The 25,286-nt window shown below is 48.5% G+C and overlaps 1 protein-coding gene across 10 annotated transcripts in view; it reads right to left on the reverse strand.

Annotated features, from left to right (window-relative positions):
• CAMTA1 (calmodulin binding transcription activator 1) overlaps positions 1–25,286 on the reverse strand; it is a 2,328,268-nt gene that overhangs the window by 301,296 nt on the left and 2,001,686 nt on the right. For 9 of the 10 annotated variants that reach the window (XM_063943384.1, XM_063943385.1, XM_063943383.1 and 6 more), the window contains one exon: positions 10,452–10,578. In XM_063943384.1, coding sequence (XP_063799454.1) covers positions 10,452–10,578 — 127 coding nt within the window. Of the gene's footprint in view, positions 1–6,410; positions 6,572–10,451; positions 10,579–25,286 lie in introns of those variants that run through there. The other variant, XM_063943391.1, reaches the window with a different exon arrangement.

A 25,286-nucleotide genomic window follows, 5' to 3' on the forward strand; every position in this document is an offset into this window, starting at 1 on the left:
ATACACACAATATGAAATTAATTTGGCTTTCCCCTCCAGCATCGCCCAGTAATTTATCTCTCACACTCTGCAGGCATTTCCTTGTGTTTGCATGCGGTAATGTGGCTGTAATGTCACTTTTGCATCGGATAATTACTTCCCTCCATCTGTAACCAAACCTCAAAAAAAAAATGTAATAACACTCTAACTGGTTTACCTAAAGTCATGATTTATGTCCCCTTAGCACTTCAGATAATGGAGAGCGCATTCATACATTCTCCTTTCCAGGCTTTTCCAAAGGCTGCCCACCAAATGGGGCCACTGTAACATGCGTGATAATATACTAAAAATGTACAAGTTTACATTGTGTTTGTGCATAAGAAATTGCCTGGAGAAGAACAGTAGCCAATCTCCTATATAATATCCCAAATCTGTGACACTGTGCCTGTGTGTATAACGCTGGGCGTGGATAGGAGCTCTCATTGGATTAGCAGCAGGTCTATCACACCCAGTCCACAGCTAATTGGGCGAGAAACGCCCTTCCACACAGTTTACATCCAATGGTAGGCTCTGCCCTTTGGCTGCTGTGTGTCCCCAGAGCAGGATTAACAATGGGGCTGATGGAGCTGCAGCTCCACGTCCACACCCCAAAATACGCCCACTGCATTTGCAGCAACATACCCACATAAAAATCGGTACAAATTCGAAAAGGGGACGTGGGGGTGTGGCCACGGGTACAGTGGCGTTGCCACGTCCCTTTTCCTATACTTTCCATGGAAGTTTGGAGAGACATAAATCGATACAGACAAGAAAAAAAAGGTACTGTACCTGCCAAAAAGGTACAGGGTATGCCACTACATCTGCAGCAAGTCTCTGCACTGTTAATAAGGGGGGAAAAAATCCTTTTACTGCAGCATCCTATGTCCTGCTGCCAGTCCGCCTGCCCCCTCCGGCATCAACAATCCCCACTCCCTAGCTGCGGCGCAGGTGGAACAAAAGCTGCTGCGGCCACGGGCATAGATGTGTATGAAAGTGGTGCAGCGGAAGGCTTTCATAGCCCTCCCTACATCGCATACTCTCTGAGCACCGGAACCTCCTCTGCGCGTGATGTCACAGAAGTGCCTCCCCGCCACAGCCGCGCCCAGATCCCCAGAGGCCCTGTCTCCGAAACACAGCACCTGGGCTGCCTGCCTGGAAGCTCTGAGATGGCTAATATAACGGATAGAGTGAGTGATATTGCGGAGGGTAATGTCTGGACGCTGAATCAATGTAAAAGGTGACAGTGCTGTGCAGAGCAGTGCAGTGGGTGTGCAGTGTCACTGACACTGCACAGCACTCTCACCATTTACATTGATTCAGCCAGTCAGTCAGTTCTACCAGCCAGTCACTATTGTTAGCGCCGGTGTCCCAACACGTCACATTACAGGGAAGTAGACGCACAAAATAAACTACACCTCCCAGCAGCCCTTAGCGCCAAAGCATTCCTGCCCTAAGGCCTGCTGGGAGCTGTAGTTTATTGAGTGCATCTTCTTCCTTGTAATGTGGCGTGTTGGGACACCGGCTCTAACAATAGTGACTGGCTGCTGTGCGAGTCTACAAGAGAGCCACTGCCAAAGGGAGGACAGCAGCTTAGCTGCTTCCGGAGGATAAGCAGGAGAAGCATTATCCGCCCCTCCCCCATTCACAGTACCTCCGGGCACCCACCCCTCCCCACCCACGGCACACCCACAGTGGCTCTGGACCCCACCTGTGACACCAACGCACCCGCCCCTCGTCCATCCGCAGCACCACCGCACCAGCCCCTCCCCCACCCGCGTCTCCCGCGCAACCACCCCTCCCTAACTTGCGGCACTCCCGGACCGCCTTCCCCTTCCGTGTCTCCCCCGCACCTGCCACAGCACCTACTAGGTGATTCATCACGCCCTGCGTGCACTGTTCACACTGTTGCAAGGGGCTACGACCCCTTAACCATCGCAGGCCCGTGCAATATTTAACTACTCACACAATTATGGTTGGAAGTAATACTCCATATAATACAAATATTGCACGCCACAAGGGTGTGTAAGGGTTAAGGGGGCATAGCCCTTTACGACGGTGTGAAGAGCGCCTGTAGGGCGCAATGAATCACCTAGTATAAAATATGTGTTATAAAGCTCTAAAAGCCTTTTTTTTTTAATCAAACCCTCCTAGCTCGCCTCCCAACTAACCCCCTTTGTCCTTTCACACAGACTCACCCTCTGTGTCACCCAGGTCTGTCTGCCCCATCCTGACAGAGTATACATTTTCACGAGCAGAGCCTACTTGCTGACATGCAGTGGCACCGAGAGGAGGGGGGAGCGGGTATTGTTTACCCGGGCCTGTTGGACGGGCCTGGGGGAGGTCCCGCTGCCCCCCCCTCCCTTCATTGATGTAAACAGTGCTGGCATGGAACCAGGAAAGAGAGGACACTGCTGCAGCAGTAGCCTCTCTCCCAAGCGCAGCACACGTGCTGCTGTGTGCTGTGCTGGGGAGAGAGGCAGCTGCAGCAGTGTCCTCTCTCTACCTGCTTGACGTGTAGGGATAAATGATTGCATCCGCCACCCCTAGCAGCCATCCCTGCCGCCCCCTGCTGCTCACCCGGCACCGCCCAAACCCCCCTCTGCACAGAAACTTTCTTTTTAAATATTTTTAAAGGAGGGGGGTTGGCCACACCTCCTTGCATTGACCATGCCCACTCAGATTACCTGGGCCTGCCACAGCTGTCTGTGCCCCTGCCTACATGTATTTTCTCCTTACAAGACAGCTTCAAATGATCACTGATATCACATCATATTGGCCCCTCTCCCTCCTCATGGGCAGCCTGTTCGCGGCATCATTCCCCCTCTACTGCTCATTTCAATAGCTGATGGTCTGCAGGAGGGACACCTACACTTCTGGGAGTCCAAGAGACTCCCTAAATTTTAGGAGGCTCCCGCACGGGCTAGGAGAGCATTGTCATATCTATAATGGGTGCAAGGTCCACACCACAAACCCTGTACATATTGAGGATACTTACCTCTCTGCTGACACTGCAGATTTCATCATGATCATGGTGCAGGGGCCATCTTTCTGGAGATGTGCACTACAGAAATCACAGGGAAAATGGCGCCTGCATAGTAGACTCTAGCACAGTGTCAGATGCTGCTGGGGACATGCGCTGGTGAGAGAGGAGGGGGCCTGCACTGAAACTCCACATGGCCTCCCCTCTTCTGAACGACCCCTGGCGGAGAGTAGGTAAGAACTATATGAAGCAGGGCCCTCATCCCTCACGTATGCTTCCCTTCCTTGCATACGCCATCATCTGCCCCTCCCCCCTCCCCTCCCTAGTATTATTGCTTCAATCAGTGGATCTGAACATGTCTGCTGCACCTATATACTGGGATATACACTAGGATAAGCCAGTGCTGGTTCTCTTGTTATGGTGACTATATTTACATAGGAAGCGGCTGTGCAATACCGTACAAGTAAAATTCAAATGCTGTAGAAGTTGCCTAGATGAAATAGACACCTCCTGACTGGATCTGCGATCTGAGCGCTGCCAGTGGTGCTGAGAGAGGGGGGAAGAGGGTACAAATTACCCGGGCCCAGGTCTGATGGAGGGGCCCAGTGGGGGCCCGGACCCCCTTACCTGGCAGCAGCAACTGCAGCTCTTCTCCTCAGCCTAACACGTGGTGCAGTGTGCTGGGCTGCATTGTGGCCAGGGAGGCACTAAAAATAAAAATCAGGATTTTTTTTCTTAGGGTGCATGACCACGCCTCCTGTGATGAGACCACGCCCCCTTAAAAGTACCTGGGCCCCGCCAGGCTCTCTACTGCCCTGAGCGCCGCATCCGAAGATGCAACATCGGATCACCATCGTGACCGATAGCTGCTCTTGGCCAAAGCTTGCTCAAACTGACCGTCGGAACTCAGACGGCGTCGTTCTGGGCTCGGCATGCTTTCAAAAAGGGGGGCAACATGCCCCCGTATTGTAAAACAGTCACAGTTGCCACCCCCAAACGTTACAGCATGTCAATCATGATGCAACTAAGGAGAGGAGGGGGGGATGCTAGCAATCTCACTGGACCTATGGTGCCCGGTGACTAAGGATAATAATAGTAATAATAGACGGTGGGACGCCTCCTGCTCTGCCTTTGATGGAACATTTGTACGATGCACAGTAAGTAATGCAGTTTGCTGCATATGGCTGATGTAGGCTCCAGGACCTGATGTATATCAGCTGCTGCCTGTCCTATAGCAGCGCTGCTGGAGTCTGGTTGCCGTAGAGATTGTGGAAGTGAGAGCAAATTGCAGGCAACACATGAGCAGCAATACATCATAGGCAACACAGTACCATCATAAGCACTCTCACATAAATGTAGGGTAGGCCTGTAATCATGGATAGACAGTAAAAGAGCCATCATATCGATCAGGGGCATAACTAGAAGTTGTGGGCCCCATAGCAAAATTTTGATAGGGCCCCCCTGCTGGTGTCACTGCAATGTCCCTTAGGGGAGCAGAAGAGAGAGACAAAAATGGTGTAAGGGGGAGAGAGAAAAAGAGAGGAGCAAGAAGAGAGGTGGGGGGGGGGGTTCAGGGAAAGCGAAGTCAGAAATAGAGAAAGGAATGAGATAGAGAGAGGGCCTCAATGAGAGAGAGGGTGTCGGAGAGAAAAGGTGTGTCAGAGAGAGAGAGAGAATGTAGAGGAGCAAGAAGGGTAGGGGAGAGAGAGAGTCTGAGGGAGGGAGAGAGAAAGAGAGGGAAGCAAAAGAGAGTAAGAGAAAGTGCCAGGGAGAGACAGGGAGGGAGAAAGAGAATGAGAGAGAGGGTGTCAGGGAGAAAGAGAGGTCAGAGAGAGTATGCAGGGAGAGAGAGTGTAAGGGAGAGAGGCAGAGATAGACAGTGTCAGAGAGAGGGAGGGGGAGAGAGAGTGTGTCAGGGAGAGGGAGAGAGAGTGTCAGGGAGAGAGACAATGTCAGGTAGAGAGAGAGAGAGAGAGAGAGACAGTGTCAGGGAGAGAGAAAGGGAGAGAGTGTCAGAAAAAGAGAGACGTGTCAGGGAGAGACAGTGTCAGGGAGAGAGATGGAGAGAGACAGTGACAGGGTGAGGGAGAGAGAGTGTGTCAGGGAGAAAGAGACAGTGTCAGGGAGGTAGATGGAGAGACAGTGTCAGAGAAAGAAACAGACAGTATCAGGGAGAAAGACAGAGAGAGTGTCAGGAAGAGAGTGAGGAAGAGAGAGTGTGTGTTGTCATCAGTGACGTGCGGTGAGGTCAATGGCTGGGGAGGCACCAAGTGAAGCCCCATCCTCAGGGCCAGAATATAGGATGGGGGTGAATGGAGTGGGCTCCCAGAGGCCCTCACATATTGGAGCCCGGCCTGCAATCTAAATGGGAAAAAATGCTGTATCGTCTGAGGGGGAATGCAGTTAATTTCCGAACGATGGGAACCCGGCGGTTGAAATACCGACGCTGGAATCCCAACAGGTGGGGAAATGCTGACGAAATCCCGACCAAAGGCCTGTATTCTTACTCGGGTGGTGGTCCACGCCACCACCTGAGGGGGAATATAATAGTGTGGCGAGCAAAGCAAAGCTCGCCACTGGGCCCAAAGCACAGCGAGCCCACGAGGGGATCACCGCGCACGGCTGCACCTGACTCTGCCCCCGGCGGGAGGATGGGGGACCAGGGGCAAATGCAGGATTTTAAAAGGACGGTTTATAGATATATGATTTTAAATATATGATTATTATTATTTACATATAGATCAAGTTAACGTTTCAGTTGTATTTAACTTACGTGGTTCTGACCAAAGTTAAATAACTGAAACGTTAACTTGATCTAAGGGCTTAGTCTCATCATTTTCCGCTGCTGTTCCAGTCCCTATTGAGTGCCGCCTTTCTACCAACTTTTATATATATATATATATATATATATATATATATATATATAGCAAGATGGCGGCACTCAGCGACTTGTTAAAGTGCAAAAAGGTTATGTTTATTGTAATATACGGCACCTTTTTGCACTTTATCAAGTCTACGAGAGCCGCCATCATGGTTATTTTATTTTACAACAGCTGCCTGTCCCTCCTCATTTGCTTCGTACAGGGGGAATAAAAATGAGGAGGAGTGGCGTCTGTTATAAAATAAAATGTTAACTGGTGGTGGCTAACACAACATCCCCCCCGTAAAGGAGCATCATTTAATATTGAAAACCGGCACAGGCACCATCAAACCCCCCACCTCCCTGCACTCACGCAGGTCAAGGAGCACAATATTATTATATTGAATACCGTCACCCGCTCGCCCCCGGGCATTTTCTGCTGCACAGGAGGTCAGGGCTGCAGGGAGTGAACACAGTTGCCGCTACCATCCCCATTTCACCCCTCACGCCGCGGCCGCACCACGCGAGAGCTAACTGAGAGGAGCTGCTCACCTTACATGACAGCAGCAAGCTTCTCGCTTTCAGTGGTGTGTAGTGTAACGGAGGCGGCTGCTGCGGCGGTCATCAGTCAGCAGCGATGCGCATATGGGGGAGATCACCGCGTGGCTGCAGCTACTGTCAGGCTCCCGGCCACCACCAGCAGCGAGGCATCAGGGGAATTAGAAGAGGTAATTATTTACACTTCTGTCTTGTCCCGCCGCTGCGTGTGGGTGATTGGACTAGCGGATCCAGCACTGGATCCGCTGTCCAATCACATCTGCCTCGCTGACAGGGGCATGGTGTCCCTGTCAGCGAGGCACTTATACTAGTGCCGCTTTCACTGCTGTTTTCAATGGGCTTTTACAGCCCAAGAGTTTATCCCCGCCCCCCGCTCTATCCCCGTTCCCAGTATCGACGGGAGGCACGGCTATCGGTGCCTCCCAAACTGATTAAATATATTAAAATAATTAGAATAATTTAAAGAAGATACTTATGACACAGTATATGTGTCATAAGTATCTTCTGTGTATTATTTTAATTATTAATAGCAGGGGAGGCACTGCCTCCCCTGACTCCCCTGACTGCACGTCCCTGGTTGTCATGGAGTGAGACTATCAGGGAGAGAGAAAGAGAGAGTGTCGGGGAGAGAGGGAGGGAGAGCGAGCACTACCTGACTCCAGCAGAGATCTCTGATGGGAGCTCCTGACATTAGGCCCTGCCCCCAAATACCTGCGAATCGCGGGACTCTGAGGCGGCCCGGTAGCCCTCCCCCCTCACTCTTGCTGCATCCTCTGTGCGGCTGCACCCTCGGTAGTTATGCCACTGATATCAATCAAACATAAATAAAATAAATACACACACGTTTTAAACTAGGTAAATGAATACATAATAAGTAAATACAGAAAATAAAGCTGCTAGGGTATCACTGCTGGGCAGGTTGTGGTGCATGACGTTGTGGGACATTTGCTATGTTTTTGCATTACACACCGGTAAGTGTCAGTTTGATGCGTGAGGATTGGGAAGAGACATTAGTGTATGAATATATACTGTGTGTATGTATATATATATATATATATATATAGTCCAGTAGGCGGCACTCTGGTAAAGAATACATACAACAGCACGTCTGCAGCAGTAAATTAGTACGTTTTCAATAATCATGTGTTTCCATGAGGGGAGATATATCAAGCCATCAAACCTTGGAAAGAGATAAAGTGGAGAAGTTACCCACTGCAACTCTGTATCTCTCTCCTATGCTTAGTACATAGACCCCTATATCTCTCTCCTAGGCTTAGTACATAGATGCCTATATCTCTCTCCTAGGCTTGATACATCTCCCATTAACACTAGTTACTGCCAATAGTCTAAATTCTGAGTGGTCTGTCCTAATTTTCAGACTGAGTTGGTGACTGACAGTAGGAGGAGAGTGCACAAGAGGAATGATATTCTCTTAACGGATCTCGGTTACCGGGGGCATGGCCAAATCAGGTAGGTGTGGCCTTGCCTGCAAATAGTGCCCCCTTGTGCCACACAGCAGCTGACCTGTTCCACAGCAGCTGTCCTGGCCCCCTGAAAGCCCCCCCCCCCCCCCCCTCACAAGCTGGGCCCAGGTAATCATTAGTCAACCCCTCTTGTCCCCCCTGCTACAACTCCCCGATCCCAGCATGCTCCACCTAAAATAATGACTGGGGAGATGTGTCAAAGCTTCTAAAGGTGACCGATAGAGAAGTTGACCATAGCAACCAATCAGCTTATCGCTATGATTCATTGAGGACACTCTATAAAATGGTAGCTTGAATCTGACAGGTTGCCTTGGACAACTACTCCATCTGCCCTCTTTAAAAGGTCTGCTACAGATTCACATGCAGTAGGGAGGTGCACAGTGACTGTCCCCGTATTACCATGCGCTTCCTTCCATAGCAACTGTGTGATGACCACAGCTGAGAGCGTCCTGGATAGACGAGTAAGATGGTGACCTTGCGGTGTGGTAGCACCCTGGTCTCTGCTGCACCTAATATTCTGCTGACGATGTGATGCCAGTATTGTCTCACTGTATTTTCTATGTGGTCCTTACATGGACCGATATCACCCATTATATGTCCATAAGCCTAAACATGGACAGGTTATCCTGTCTTTGAGAAGATAAATGGTTTTCACAGTATATAATTTTGCATGCTGACTATTTCCCTGTATGGATGCAGTGAGGATTTATTTGCAAAGTCACTGAAAGTTAGTGAGCATTGGGATGGCTTCAAAAACCGCTGACGTGTCACGTCCATTTTGGGGTCTGATAATGCGACCGATGGTGCGACTGATGGTGTAACCGATGGTGCATCCTTGCAGTCACAGTGGTATTTGCGTCCTCCTTTGAATCCGGCTTTATATCATAAATTTGGGGGAATGGAAAATAATTGAAATGCTAAGAAATTCTCTAAGCCTCTCTATAATATCTATTTACAGCTACTCTTCTGGTTATTTACCAGGAGAAAATAAGTCCATGCTTTCTGAGAATATAATACTTTTATCCCAGCCCTTTCTAGATTGCTATATCTGCTCCAGCAACTCCACAAAGACACAATATCCACTTGTGCCCCAGAGCAGATTTAATCAAATCTAAATGAGTTTCCTAAATACATTATACCATGGTTTCATTTTATTTTTCTTATATGTATTTATTTATATAATGGTTTGCCATAATAAGTATGTGAAGCGTTTCTTGATACACTGTAACAATTTCAGGAAATTTATCATGGCGTTCCTATATATTATTATTTTACCATACACAGGAGGAAAATCAACAATCACATTAAAGGTTTCGCTTGCCAATCCATAAAGAATGAAATATTCCTGCCTGCAACTGTTCAGTTTTTTTTTTTTATACAGGCATTGACAGGTATCCCACTTCTGCCACCAGTAATTTCAGATTTACCCAGCATTCAAAGAATATTATTAAATGTCAGATTCCAGAACTGCCCACATAACCTTCATGATATGCTACCCAATTACATCCCCTCTATACAGTCTACACATACTCACTTTAATATCCTCCTGACCCCTGGCCAACATTGCTATGTGACCATATCATACAGGCAGAACCATTATGCAATAGGTAGCACATATTCCTTGCCTATTTCCCTATACTGTAGATTGTAAGCTTGCAATCAGGTCCCTCCTACCTCTATGTCTGTCTTGTTCTATTACTGTTGTTCCAGTTGTAAAGCGCAACAGAATATTCTGTGCTGTATAAGAAAATGTTATTATTACAGGTTGAGTATCCCTTATCCAAAATGCTTGGGACCAGAGGTATTTTGGATATGGGATTTTTCCGTATTTTGGAATAATTGCATACCATAATGAGATATCATGGTGATGGGACATAAATCTAAGCACAGAATGCATTTATGTTACATATACACCTTATACACACAGCCTGAAGGTAAATTTAGCCAATATTTTTTATAACTTTGTGCATTAAACAAAGTGTGTGTACATTCACACAATTCATTTATGTTTCTTATACACCTTATACACACTGCCTGAAGGTCATTTAATACAATATTTTTAATAACTTTGTGTATTAAACAAAGTTTGTGTACATTGAGCCATCAAAAACAAAGGTTTCACTATCTCACTCTCGCTGAAAAAAGTCCGTATTTCGGAATATTCCGTAATTCGGAATATTTGGATATGGGATACTCAACCTGTAATAATAATAATAATAATAATAATAATAATAATATGTCTAAACAAGGAAACTCAGCATAAAAAAACTGCCGTAGAACATTAAGGCCCAGATTTATCAAGCCTTGGAGAGTGATAAAATTGCACGGTGATAAAGTACCAACCTATCAGCTCCTAACTGTCATTTTTCAAACACAGCCTGTGATAGGCAATGTGTCACCTATTGATAAACCCAATATTAATGTTCTGCAATAATGTAACAGTTACTAATTGTAATGACATAAAACCTTTATAATATATCTCTACAATTTCAGTGGTAAATTACACTTCAGTGATTATATAGTGTAAAGCACTATGGGAAATGTCACTTACCTGGGCAGTAGCAGCGCAAAACACCGGGTTGTATAAGAGATGCAGGCACTGAGATCTGGTCAAACAAACAGCTGTAATTATTGCTGGCTTCCTGCCATGGCCCCGTAATTAAGACTTTTACTCCTCCCTGAAAAGACAAATTCACCAATAAGAAATTGTAATGCGACATTATGTGTATGCAAAAGACAATGGTGGGTACAATTTGTAAATTCAACGAGGAGGACATGTACAGTATACATACTTTTGCTTATGTGTCTTTGGACATTTGCTCGATGAAGTGATTTGAGGTAGAAAAGTGGGTAGGGCAATTACAGTATTAAGACCCTCCCCCTCAGTACACTCTAAGTGGGGGGGAGGGGCATGATGACATCATTGTGCCATTGGGTTCCTGGCACAAGGAGTTACCATGCACCTCCTACCTCTATGACTGTCTGTTTTTACCCGGTTTTGTCTTCTAATTGTGTCCAGTTGTAAAGCGCAACGTAATTTGCTGCGCTATATAAGAAACGGTTAATAAATTAATTAATAAATATTTGGACATGACCCAAGGTGTACTGATATTTTGCGCTTGGAAAAAAAAAACAACAAAAAAACCAACGCATTTTGCTACCTTTACAGAATTGGCAAACTCTGCATAGGTAGTAATTGCGTCTTCATCCCCTGACCGTGCCTCTGGATCAAGACAATAAGTATCTGAGTCTAATGAAGCACAGAACAAGATGTAAATATTCAGTAAACACTAATAAGCATAGCAACAGCAACTTGTGTTTACGCCCAAACAGAATGCTGTCCTCTGCATGGGTGATAGCTTTCTTCTACATAGGAGAACGTTGTTCCTGCTTACACTCTGGATCTGCCATGTTTTCAGTAATCTTGGTCAGAGCGGAATAACTGATCTCAGCGCGTGGACAGCCACTGCTGAATGAGGTATGCACCAGCTCATTACTCTGTATGGATTAGATCATTAAAGACTGCTAGGGAAATGATTTTACCCTGCTTAGCTAGGAACTAAGGACAATAAAATCAGTTTGGGAAGAATCACTGTAACAAACTATAAGGAAAACAGTCACAACCGAGAGCTGATAGTCACAGAGAGCTGACAATCACAACCGAGAGCTCACAACCGAGAGCTGGCAGTCACAGAGAGCTGACAGTCACAACTGAGAGCTGGCAGTCACAGAGAGCTGGCAGTCACAGAGAGCTGACAGTCACAGAGAGCTGACAGTCACATCTGAGAGCTGGCAGTCACAGAGAGCTGACAGTCACAGAGAGATGACAGTCACAACCGAGAGCTGATAGTCACAGAGAGCTGACAATCACAACCGAGAGCTCACAACCGAGAGCTGGCAGTCACAGAGAGCTGACAGTCACAACTGAGAGCTGGCAGTCACAGAGAGCTGGCAGTCACAGAGAGCTGACAGTCACAGAGAGCTGACAGTCACAACTGAGAGCTGGCAGTCACAGAGAGCTGACAGTCACAGAGAGATGACAGTCACAACCGAGAGCTGGCAGTCACAGAGAGCTGACAGTCACAACTGAGAGCTGGCAGTTATAGAGAGCTGACAGTCACAACTGAGAGCTGGCAGTCGCAGAGAGCTGACAGTCACAACTGAGAGCTGGCAGTTACAGAGAGCTGACAGTCACAACTGAGAGCTGGCAGTCACAGAGAGCTGACAGTCACAGATAGCTGACAGTCACAACCGAGAGCTGGCAGTCACAGAGAGCTGATAGTCACAACCAAGAGCTGACAGCCACAACCGAGAGCTGGCAGTCACAGAGAGCTGACAGCCACAACCGAGAGAGCTGGCAGTCGCAGAGAGCTGACAGTCACAACCAAGAGCTGGCAGCCATAGAGAGCTGACAGTCACAACTGAGAGTTGACAGTCACAGAGAGCTGACAGTCAAAACTGAGAGCCAGCAGTCACAACCAAGAGCTGACAGTCACAACCGAGAGCTGACAGTCACAGCTGAGAGCTGACAGTCATGGAGAGCTGACAGTCACAACCAAGGATAAGAGCATCCTGTGTCAACAGTGATGACCTGGGAATAACTCTACTCCCGGCGGTGGTTTAAAAGGATAAGTACATCCAAAGTCGCCGCTCCGGCATGTGTTCAGAATCCTGGTTTGGACACGGTTCAGAGTCGAGAGCTGAGTCATATATGATCAGCATACTGAGCTGAGAATCCCATCCTACCTGCATTTCACTATTGCTATCTATCTTTCTATATATCTAGTCACCAAAATTGTGGTGCTGGGCGAAGTGGGCAGGGCTAAGTTACACAAATAGCAGCATTTAGCTCTGCCCCCTACCTGTGGACTCGTGAATCGTGGCAGTTTTCTCGGGTTGGGGACAAGGCCTAATGACGCTTAAACATAGCACCGCCCCGAAAGCCTCATACATGCTTACATTTTATGTCTCCTTTTCTCCAATAATGTGCCTAGGGGCGGCCTGACCCCTAAATCCGGCCCTGTCTATGTATCTATATGAGTTTAAGAGTTTCTTGATGTACAGTATCACATCTGAATGCTAGCCACTTGTTCTAACATTGGTTACAAGAAGGTGGCTGATGTTACCTAAGGACTGAAGGCTGCAGCCTCCTGCATGGACTGCCTAACAGTGGCTTCCCTCTGGAAGCGCACCCTACGGTCTACAGTCGGAGAGGTAGTCCCAGGGGAATATGTTTTCTCCCCTTGGGACTGCCAGTCCAGCCTGCAATTAGAAGGAAGAGCACTTCCAATGGGAAGCTTCACTGCTATTATGGCAGCCAATACTGATTTCTAGGAGCTGCAGCCGATATAGGTGTCAATCAATTATTGCGGGTGCAAGTCATCGCATCAGTGGCCGCACTTCATGGTGGCCCAAATTTGACCAATTCCAGCAATTTTGTGCGAATCGGAGCTGATTTTAGCCTGCAAAGGGTGTGAGATTGGGTGCTGTTGCGGGCATTGAAGCAATGGCACATCTCACTCTTCGCAACTAATTGGATCAACCCCATTATCTCTAGAAGTCTGCTTGTTTATTTGTGCACATGTGCAGAATCACAATCCCATACATGCAAACATTTCAGACCGATAAATAGAGGTAGGAGGCGCTGGTGGTTACAAGCAATTGTACAAAAATAAGTTTGTTACAGACAATGGGGTAGATGTATTAACCTGGAGAAGGCATAAGGATAAGTGATAAAGCAGTGTTAAGTGCAAGGTGATAATGTACCAGCCAATCAGCTCCTAACTGTTAATTTACATATGGGAGCTGATTGGCTGGTGTGTTTATCACCTTGCATTTATCACTGGTTTATCACTTCCTTATGCCTCCTCCAGGTTAATACATCTGCCCCAATGTGCCTAATGCTGTATTGGAAATAAAATGGGTGTTTATTGTTCAGAAGACATGTGCATGCAATAGAATGTACAGTACAGTTGTTGCATCTTGAGATGTGGCTGTACGGGAGGCAGTCAATTTACCGGCTGCCAGGATCCCGTCTGTCTGGATACCAACGCCGGAATCCCGACACCCGGTGAAATACCGGCGGTCGGAAACCCGACTGCCGGCTGGAATCCTCACTTTGGTGGTGGGCCACACCACCACCCGAGGGGGAATATAACCCTGTGGCGACCGAACATCAGTACTGGCACTAATTGCGGCGAGCCTGCAAGGGGTCACGCTGTGCTCGCCACCAGTATCCCGGCTGTCGGGATCCAGGCGTTGGTCTCCTGACTGCGTTGGGATCATACTGATCCCGGCTGTACCTATGTGTGTGTCTGATTGGCTACTCATTATCATCATCAGTGTGCACTTACACAGTCTATACTAGCTGCAAAAGTTATGTCTCCAAACCATTTATACTTTTTATCTGATGGTTTAAAGTAATCAACCATCAATGGTAGAGCCATCGATGGTCATCCCTAATTTGCACCTCTTGCATTGCAACATGGTTTGTCCAGGTGCAAAGTTACTTCCTTTTACCATTTGCTTCCAGCACAGAATCAGCCTCTAGCACTACAGTGTTACAGTAACTATGGCCCTCATTCCGAGTCGTTCGCTCGGTATTTTTCATCGCATCGCAGTGAAATTCCGCTTAGTACGCATGCGCAATATTCGCACTGCGACTGCGCCAAGTAATTTTACAATGGAGATAGTATTTTTACTCACGGCTTTTTCATCGCTCCGGCGATCGTAGTGTGATTGACAGGAAATGGGTGTTACTGGGCGGAAATACGGCGTTTTCGGGGCGTGTGGATAAAAACGCTACCGTTTCCGGAAAAAACGCAGGAGTGGCCGGAGAAACGGGGGAGTGTCTGGGCGAACGCTGGGTGTGTTTATGACGTCAAACCAGGAACGACAAGCACTGAACTGATCGCAGATGCCGAGTAAGTCTGAAGCTACTCTGAAACTGCTAAGTAGTTTGTAATCGCAATATTGCGAATACATCGGTCGCAATTTTAAGAAGCTAAGATACACTCCCAGTAGGCGTAGGCTTAGCCTGAGCAACTCTGCTAAATTCGCCTTGCGAGCGATCAACTCGGAATGAGGGCCTATATCAATGGTGACATCTAGTGGTTAAACATCAAATTGCATTTTTAATCTTTTTTGTTCTTAAAATATACCTTATGTAGGTATATGCAGTATGGCCTGGTTCAGAGGATGCTATCCATGAGGATGCTATCCAGCAAATAATTACTGATTTGCAACTGTGAAATTATGCAAATGACAATTTCACCATTCACCTTCTGTAACACTGTAGCATGTGCCGGACTGAGGAACTCCTGAGATGTCCACTAGCTGAGAATCGTGCAAATCCAATGGTAGTTCAGAAAACGTCCCCAACGATGCACCACTGCTCATACCACTGACCCAATAAGCAGCCTATTGTTTGCGCAGTGTATCCATTTCTAATTCCTCAAAAATATGGCCTCGCTGCTGCAAAAGAGATCTATTTCCATGCCCTTGGCATTCCCACATCACGGGCATAAAATGTCCTCTCTCCCCGTTCTCTTCAGGTCATCACCTAGTCAGCATCCATAAACGTCCATGACTCGCAGCCATCTTTTGTAATGATACCAATCCCGTGTGCAGCAGCCGCTATGATGCAGTATAACTTTGTGGGCTTTTTGCACATATGCAGTAGTAAAATAACACAAGTGCACAAACACCGGCACTGTGTCCACCTCTAAATCAGCCCATAGTCCTGTGATCAGAGAATGGGGGAAGAGGGACTGGGTTTTGGAACCAGGCACACAACACTTTAGAACAAAATGGACTCAATCCTGATCTATCCAAAACATGGACCATATTTATCGTATGTACATTTAATATATGTACCAAATATCTAAACACTGTTGGCACAACAGTGCTGACTGAGACCTCTTGTTCACCAGTATAAAAACAAATAGTGGCATCACTAGGAGGGTGCTGACCACACCAGGTGGTACCATCCATAGGGTGACACGAAAATGACGGCTCAGTGACCCACAACTGGTCACGACCAGAGTTATTTCCGTGTCTGACCCAGGTCGGCTGCAGTGTGAAAGGCATGACCCGGGTTATTTGACCTGGGTTATGCCTAAAAGGCTGCTGATTGGTGGGTTCAGGAGCGCTTGGAGATGTGAGTCATCTTCAAGTATCCTGTGTGAACAGCGAACAGGGCAGTTTCTTGGGGCAGGCGAGCAGTGCAACCGCACTGGGAGCCCGCTGTGGCACTAACTGTGGCTCCCTGCTTCCCCCTCCTATTTCTCCCAGAGTAACCCGCTCGGGGGGCGGAGTTTCATGGAATGATGCGTTTGCGTCGTTACGTCACGACGCAACCCCGTCACTCCGCGAAACTCCCCCCCCAGCGGGGTACAGAGGGGGATCCAAGTTAGGAAGAGGGAAAGGCCGGCACGAGGAGCGACTGGTGAGGCGGGCCGAAGAGCGGTAATCGCCTCTGTAAGTATTCTCTCTCTTTCTCTCTCAATGTGTAAAATGGGGACACCTGCCATAATGTGTGAAATGGGGACTCTTGCCTGCCGTAGTGTGGGGATTTAATGTATCAAGGGCATTGCGGTGTGTGGCATAATTAATATGGTGCAGGGGGCATTACTGTGTGGGGCTTAATATGGTAGAATTTTTTTTCCTGTGGTGGTCGTGATCTGTTGGAGCAGGGTCAAAAACTGGATTGTGAGGTAGTCTTTTCAGACGAGGCCTTGCCCATTTAAATGAAGCCACACCCATTTAGATGAGGCCACGCCCCCTTGCCACTTGCGCGCGCAAGTTTTATTTTCTCTAGGTGTGTGTGTGTGTGGGGGGCACTTTTTTTATGTCATGGGGGGCGCATTTTTAAATCTCGCACTGGGAGCCAAATTGGCTAGAAACAGCCCTGACAGCGAAGACCCGTGAACCATCCAAGTCCCGGTGGCAGTATGTAAGGATAAGTACAGCCAAAGCCATGGCTCCGACGTGTGTTCAGATTCCTGGGCCGGACATGGTTCAGAGCTGGGGCTTCTGTCTGAAAGGGGAATAATTTTATCATACAAGTATCTATATATGTGGTCGGGTCCAAGTTCCGAGCCAGCTCCTCCCGCTCCTCCATGTGATTAATGGCAGCCATGGCACTGAAGGGGTCAATCCCCATGCCGCCGTGCCATCTTTAAAAGTCCCTATCGGCGCAAGGTGCCAGTTTAAAAATGTATTAGCGGCGCTAGGTGGCGAGTGTTAAAAAAATGTTTATTTAAATGTGCTGCTGTCCCGGCGATGCTTGTTGACCCCCAGTGTTCTGCACCGGTGGTCTAGAAATAAGGAAGTGCTGCAGTCGGGAGTCCAGACCAGGCTGCAGGGCTATGTGCCGAAAGCTGGGCTTCGGGTCCTTAGCTCCCTGCACCCCAGCATCAGAGCTCAGCAATGCTGGCTGTTAACCCCCGGTGCCTGCACCAGAGGATTGTTGGTGTGCTGTCCTGCATCGGGCTGGTTCACTGGGGATCCTCTTCCGGTCCATTCATGCCGGGATAATGTTTAGAGGTACCCGGTTCTCTGCAGTCGCACCTAGGGTAGCGGGTGTAAAGAGCCGGGCACTTCTAAACATTGTCCTGGCATAAATGGGCCGAAAGCGGATCCACGGTCAGCCAGTCCGAAGCTGGTGCTGACCACCGGGATCTGGGAGCTAGCTCACAGCACCCATCACTAACTGTACTGCAGGAGGGGGAGCCGGGCACTGTGGCTTTGGCAGTACACTGGGGACAGAAGTTCTTGGAACCACCAGCACTTTAACAATCCCAGCACTCCGGGCTGGCTCCCCCCCTCCAAGCATTCCGGCATCTGGGCTGTTCCTAACACTGCAGGTCGCCTTAGGCACAGAGGAGTGATCACTACCCACTGTCCATAGGCATACCTCCCAAAATTGCCAGATGCAAAGGAGGGACATGCTGGCGCGGCTGAGCTGTGCCCGTCCGAAAAGGGGGCATGGCCTATAGGAAAGGGGTCGTGATTTTGCGGGAGTGCCGCAGTCGCGAGCCACGCCCCCATATTTCGTCATTGAGGGGGCATGCCCAGCGCTCTGTGAGCTGCTGGCATACCCCCTCTCCCTCCCAGTGAATAGACGCACAGCGTCTATTCACCGCTGCTCTGCAGAGCAGTGACTACAGGAGCCTCCAACTGGCCCCCCCACCACCACCGTGGGACACTGCTGCCCACGGGTGGGACAGTCCCAAAAAAACAGGACTGTCCCGCAAAAATCTGGACAGTTGGGAGGTATGCATAGGAGACAATGTTAAAGGTGATCATGCCTTGGGCGTGCAAGAACATGCACTAAATTTGATTGAGTAACGACAACAGGGTCGAACCACCCCCTGTGGTATTGTGTGTTGGATGAGGATAAAAGGAGGCCTGCGTACCTCAGAATGTGTATACCTTCTGTGACATCTAGAAGTGTGGAACTGCTGTTAATATCTGTAATACCCACCAAGAGGTTAGTATGCAACTGCGGGATGGGGCAAAGAGGAGGCAGGGAGAAGGCCGCGTAGAGCAACGGGCGGGACAGAGCTGAGGAGTGGACAAAGGACGGTAGGAGGGACAGAGCAAGGGCAGAGAGAGAGGTGCTGCAGCAGTGAAGGCTGCAGGACAAAAGCAACCCGGCTGCACAGCTACAAGCAGACAGTGAGACATGTAAAAAGGGTGGGCAGAACTACGGCATGTGCTGGATGTCGGTGTCTCCTGCTGTCACCACTGGCCTGACCTGTTCCCCACCTAGTCTCTGAGTCTGAGTCAGTGTGCGCCCCATCTGCGCCCTCTAACTTTTTTGCCTCCTGGAGCTCATGCTCCACTGGAGCCACCCTTGCTACACCTTTGCTCTCTGCACATGTTATATCTGCCCCCCCTGCAGTGCACATGGTTTTGCACAACTGCTAACAAATTTGCTGCTGCGATCAACTCTGAATTAGGCACAATGGGGCTCATTCCGAGTTGATCGCTAGTGAAAAATGTTCGCAGCGCAGCGATTAAGTGAAAAAGCGGCACTTCTGCGCATGCGTATGCGGCGCAATGCGCACACGCAACGTACTTTCACAACGGCCAATGTATTTTTACACAAGGTCTAGCAACGCTTTCATTCGCAATGCCAGCCGCAGAGTGATTGACAGGAAAGGGGCGTTTCTGGGTGTCAACTGACCGTTTTCAGGGAGTGTTCGAAAAAACGCAGGCGTGCCAGGAAAAACGCAGGCGTGGCTGGCCGAATGCACGGCGTGTTTGTGACGTCAAATCCGGAACTGAACAGTCTGAAGTGATCGCAAGCTAGGAGTAGGTCTGGAGCTACTCTGAAACTGCACAAATTATTTTGTAGCCGCTCTGCGATCCTTTCGTTCGCACTTCTGCTAAGCTAAAATACACTCCCAGTGGGCGGCGGCTTAGCGTTTGCACGGCTGCTAAAAACTGCTAGCGAGCGAAAAACTCGGAATGACCACCATTACACAAAGAAATCCTGCAAACTATCAGTGTCTTTTCTTCAACAAGTGGATCTTAATAACTTTGGGGCTCGTTTACATTTGTATGTAATTCATTTTCATGACACTCCTCTCAGATGTAGCAGTACACGTCTGATAGGTGTTACTTTCACAGTCTCCCTGACATGCCTTTTCAAAAGTAGGCAAGTATCACACTTACCTACTTTGCTGCCCCTTCCTCCGGAAGGAGGCAGTGTTGTAGGTGCATAGGGCCGTGGCTGGCAGCAAGATGGGCGGTCCGGGGGTGTGACAAGAGGCAATGTTTGCTGTCCGGGGGCGTGGCCGACAGGGAAGTGGGCCGTCTGGGGGGGTGGCATCAGGATTGTGCCATCGTGGCTCCGCCCCCACTATGCAATGCCGAGAAAATAGGCGTTGTATAGCGGGGGGCGGAGCAACAATGACGCGATTCAGCGTGAATCGCATCTTCGGATCCCCTCGGACCGCCCACTTGTTCTCTGCTGCAGGCGGCCGAGAAGGGGTGTGGAGGGGCTGCAGGGAAAGCAGGTGGCTTGCCCACCTTTCCGGGGGGCCGGGAGGGCCACCCGATTTTTGGGAGCCTCCCGGCCATTCCGGGAGGGTAGGCAAGTATGCCCTATTCCCTATGTTTAGGACTGTTAGTAACATTTACAACTTGCTATTCTGCTATTCAACTTTTACTAATCTACCTGCATTTAGTATCTTGGCACCGCTTAGCAGGTGTTTCAGCAGGTCTGCATGAGACTCATTTGCATGGACACACCCCTAGTGTACTTGGAATGCGCACCTTCCCTCCCTTGTTCTGTCACTCCAGTCGTTAGGAGGTGCACACAGGGCCGGCTCCAGGCATGTTCCAATAGAGCAGCCGAACAGGGTGCCACACTTACTGGGTGCCGCTATCACCGCCATATTGGAGCCCAGAACCAGGTCCCTACAGCAGCAGCGTCTGTCCCGCGGCCCGCCTCCTAGCAGTGGCTGTGTGATGACGAGGGGGAGTGCTGTGGGCAGGCCAAAGCTAAACTATGTGCACTCTGTGCGGCACCAGCGTCTGACGTCAGACGCCGCACAGTGCGCACATAGTTTAGCTTTGGCCCGCCAACAGCATTCCCCCTCGTCGTCACATGCGGTCGGTGCTGCTGCTGCTCCTGGCCACGATTGGGATGCAGTTGGCGGTGGAGAAGTTGCTGTAAGGGCAGCAAGACGCGGAAATCTCTGTGCTGGAGTGGAATTTGGTGAATCATATCCTCTACAACGCTACATCCTGGCTGCTGGAGTTCTACTCCTCCTGGTGCAGACTCTGCATCAACTACGCCCCAACCTGCAAGGTGAGAGCACTGGGGGCAGCATAGGGGGCATTATATATCTGGGGGTGGCAATATATACTGGAGGAGGGCATTATTTAGTCAGGGGGCATTATATACATAAAGGTGCATTATATAAACAGGTGACATTATAAATTATATGTGGGGCATATAATGTGTATCTGACACTGCAGGCATATAATGTGTATCTGGCACTGTGGGGCATATAATGTGTATCTGACACTGTGGGGGCATATAATGTGGGGCCAGTCATGTGTATCTCGCACTGTGGGGGCATATCATGTGTATCTGGCACTGCTGGGGGCATATCATGTGTATCTGGCACTGTGGGGGCATATCATGTGTATCTGGCACTGTGGGGGCATATCAAGTATCTGGCACTGCTGAGGGCATATCGTGTGTATCTGGCACTGCTAGGGGCATATCATGTGTATCTGGCACTACTGGGGGCATATCATGTGTATCTGGCACTGCTGGGGGCATATCATGTATATCTGGCACTGCTGGGAGCATATGTGTACCTGGCACTGCTTAGGGCATATCATGTGTATCTGGCACTGCTGGGGGCATATCATGTGTATCTGGCACTGCACTACTGGGGGCATATGTCTATCTGGCACTGCACTACTGGGGGAATATAAATGTGTATCTGGCACTGTGGGGGCATATCATGTGTATCTGGCACTGTAGGGGCACATAATGTGTATCTGGCACTGTTGGGGGCATATCATGTGTATCTGGCGCTGCTGGGGGCATATCATGTGTACCTGGCACTGCTGGGGGCATATCATGTGTATCTGGCACTGCTGGGGGCATATCATGTCTATCTGGCACTGCACTGCTGGGGGGCATATCATGTGTATCTGGCACTGCACTACTGGGGGCATAAAATATGTATCTGGCACTGTGGGAGCATATACTGTGTATCTGGCACTGTGGGGGAATATAATGTGTATCTGGCACTGCACTGCTGGGGGCATATAATGTGTATTTGGCACTACTGGGGGTGTATGTGTAATTGGCACTACTGGGGTCGTACCTGTATGTGTATCTGACACTATACTGGAGACATGTGTAAGTAACACTGCTGTGGGCATTATGTGTAAGGCTGCTAATTGTGTGTGTGTAGAGGGGGGGTTAAAATATATTTATTTATAGTTTGATTATATAAAGTTGTGAGGCCATGCCCACTTTTCCAGGAGCGCACGTGCCTTCGGCACGCGCATGGTGGTGGGAGGCACTTCGAAATTTTCTCGCTCAGGGCGCTAGTAGGCCTGGAGCCGGCCCTGGGTGCACAAGCAAGGTACCCACAAGCCTTCATTGGCGCATAAATTCGAATCAGCCCATATGTAGCCAAGAACAAATATTTCTACTCCAAAATCATAATATGTAGAAATATAGATGGACTGTGGGCTTGATCACTACTATTTGCAAATGTGGGATTGCCCGCAGTGAGCGATTATCGGCAGATTGCACATGCGCTGTGAACGCATTGCCCGCACCAAAAGTCAGCATGCAATTGCCTTGTGTATGCAGTTTAATTGTAGAGAACACATTTTTATTGACAGGAAGTGACTGTTTATGGGTGGTAACATGGCGTTTGTAGGGAGTGGCTGGGAAAACGCAGATGTGTTATGGCTGTATTCGGGGCGTGTATCTGACATCAACTGCAAATGCTGTGTTCAAAAACATGGCGTCCGGTGCGACTGCATTCTCATTTATTTGAGTATGCGGGGCTCAGTTGTAACTGTCAATGGCATAGGCAAATGCAGGGGGGGGGGGGGTTTCTGGTTGCCCAGAAACTCCCCTCCTCGTAGCAAGTGGCTCAAATTATGACAGTAGCAATGGTAAATAATACTATTGCTAGAGCTGCCGCGACTTCATGCAGTTTAATAGACAGAGCAGAGCTGCTGTCCATGCCCAGTGGTAGCAGCTTCGTCTGCCAAGTTTGCTGTGTGTGTGTATCTCAATCAGTGCACTGGGCCAGAGAGTAGCTACCAGGAAGAAGAGACAGGTGCCTTACCATGAGGTGGGAGAATGTGTGCTTAGAAAATGCAGTACTGACTCTATAATGTCTGTGTATTTTTTATTATGGTATGTTTAACCATTTTTTCTGACCAATTAAGTATATTATTTAAATATGTTTGATACAGCTTTCAGCATGTTGGGAGGTCTGCCTATATCCAAGACCATCTTTAACGTTAAATGGTAATGCTATATTCCATACAGTATCCGATGTATAAAAAAAAGCAATGTCCAAGGCTATTCCCCCCCCCCCCCCCCCCCCCCCCGACTCCCAATGTTCCGTAGACTTGTGGACTGCATTTGGAAACCCCCCTCTAGAAATCCTGCGTTTGCCACTGCATGATGCTCTATTTTTGTGTATGCATTGCGATTAGCTAATACATATGCAGATTTGCGGATGGGTGTATTTTAGGCTTTCCAGGCGGCTCTTCACATGCGATTTTTTAACAATATTAGATTTGTTAAAGTCTCTATCTCAGCCGCAATAATGATCCATAGTGAATTAGGCCCTGTATCCGCAGAGTAGGGGTGGACGTAAGGTTTGTGTTAATACACACGAGTGTACTGTAAATCAGACTCATTCATTTACATGTACAGTATGTGGAATTTCCTCACCTGTGGTTATACCGCCCAGAGCACATGCACATTCCTCTAAGTATCCTGCACTCTGTATGATGTGATTCCTCTCATTTTATATCACCTTTTCCATAATACAACAGTGACATCATGTGGCAAGTGTGTAGAAAGGCATATTAACCCAATTCTACTATGCTTCTTTATTGGAGTTTAGCAGGGTCAGATTATCATCAATGAAGCAGATGGAACAACAGCTCCAGGACTTCCATAAAAATAAGCCCATCGTTATGATGGCAAGATGATGACCAGCCGCCCAGCTTTCCACACATTTGGCCATAAAGCATATTATAACTAGTGATGAGCGGGTTCGGTTTCTCGGAAACCGAACCCCCCCGAACTTCACCCTTTTTACACGGGTCCGAGCCATACTCAGATTCTCCCGTATGGCTCGGGTAACCCGAGCGCGCCCGAACGTCATCATCCCGCTGTTGGATTCTCGCGAGATTCGGATTCTATATAAGCAGCCGCGCGTCGCCGCCATTTTCACTCGTGCATTGGAAATGTTAGGGAGAGGACGTGGCTGGCGTCCTCTCCGTTTATGTTGATGCATTGCAAATATTTTGTGCTTGCTTATTGCTTAATTGTGGGGACTGGGGAGCAGCTGTATTATATAGCAGGAGTACAGTGCAGAGTTTTGCTGACAGTGACCACCAGTATACGTTGTCTGCCTGAAAAACACTCCATATCTGTGCTAAGTGTGCTGCATATATCTGTGCTCACACTGCTTAATTGTGGGGACTGGGGAGCAGCTGTATTATATAGCAGGAGTACAGTGCAGAGTTTTGCTGACAGTGACCACCAGTATACGTTGTCTGCCTGAAAAACACTCCATATCTGTGCTAAGTGTGCTGCTTTATTGTGGGGACTGGGGACCACCAGTATAATATTATATAGAAGGAGTACAGTGCAGAGTTTTGCTGACCAGTGACCACCAGTATATAATATATAGCATTACGGTACAGTAGGCCACTGCTGTACCTACCTCTGTGTCGTCATTAAGTATACTATCCATCTACATTCTATACCTGTGGTGCATTTCAATTGTGCAGTTTGCTGACACAGTGACCACCAGTATATATAGCAGTACGGTACGGAAGGCCACTGCTGTACCTACCTCTGTGTCGTCATTAAGTATACTATCCATCTACATTCTATACCTGTGGTGCATTTTAGTTTTGCAGTTTGCTGACACAGTGACCACCAGTATACTATATATAGCAGTACGGTACGGAAGGCCACTGCTGTACCTACCTCTGTGTCGTCATTAAGTATACTATCCATCTACATTCTATTAGTGATGAGCGGGTTCGGTTCCTCGGAATCCGAACCCCCCCGAACTTCAGCCTTTTTACACGGATCCGAGGCAGACTCGGATCTTCCCGCCTTGCTCGGCTAACCCGAGCGCGCCCGAACGTCATCATCCCGCTGTCGGATTCTCGCGAGGCTCGTATTCTATCGCGAGACTCGGATTCTATATAAGGAGCCGCGCGTCGCCGCCATTTTCACACGTGAATTGAGATTCATAGGGAGAGGACGTGGCTGGCGTCCTCTCCATTTAGATTAGAAGAGAGAGAGTGAGAGTGAGACACTTGATTTACTGGAGCTTAGGAGTACTCAGAGAGTGCAGAGTTTACTAGTGACTGACCAGTGACCACCAGTGCAGTTTTATTATATTATTATTTAATATAATCCGTTCTCTGCCTGAAAAAAAACGATACACAGTGACACAGTAACAGTATACCATATCTGTGCTCAGCCTCAGTGTGCTGCATCATCTATGTATATCTGACTGTGCTGAGTGCTCACACAGCTTAATTGTGGGGGAGACTGGGGAGCAGTAGCAGGAGTACATATTATTTAACAGTGCACACTTTTGCTGCCAGAGTGCCACTGCCAGTGTGACTG

This window comes from Pseudophryne corroboree, chromosome 10 (genome assembly GCF_028390025.1).
Source record: "Pseudophryne corroboree isolate aPseCor3 chromosome 10, aPseCor3.hap2, whole genome shotgun sequence".
Classification (NCBI taxonomy): domain Eukaryota; kingdom Metazoa; phylum Chordata; class Amphibia; order Anura; family Myobatrachidae; genus Pseudophryne; species Pseudophryne corroboree.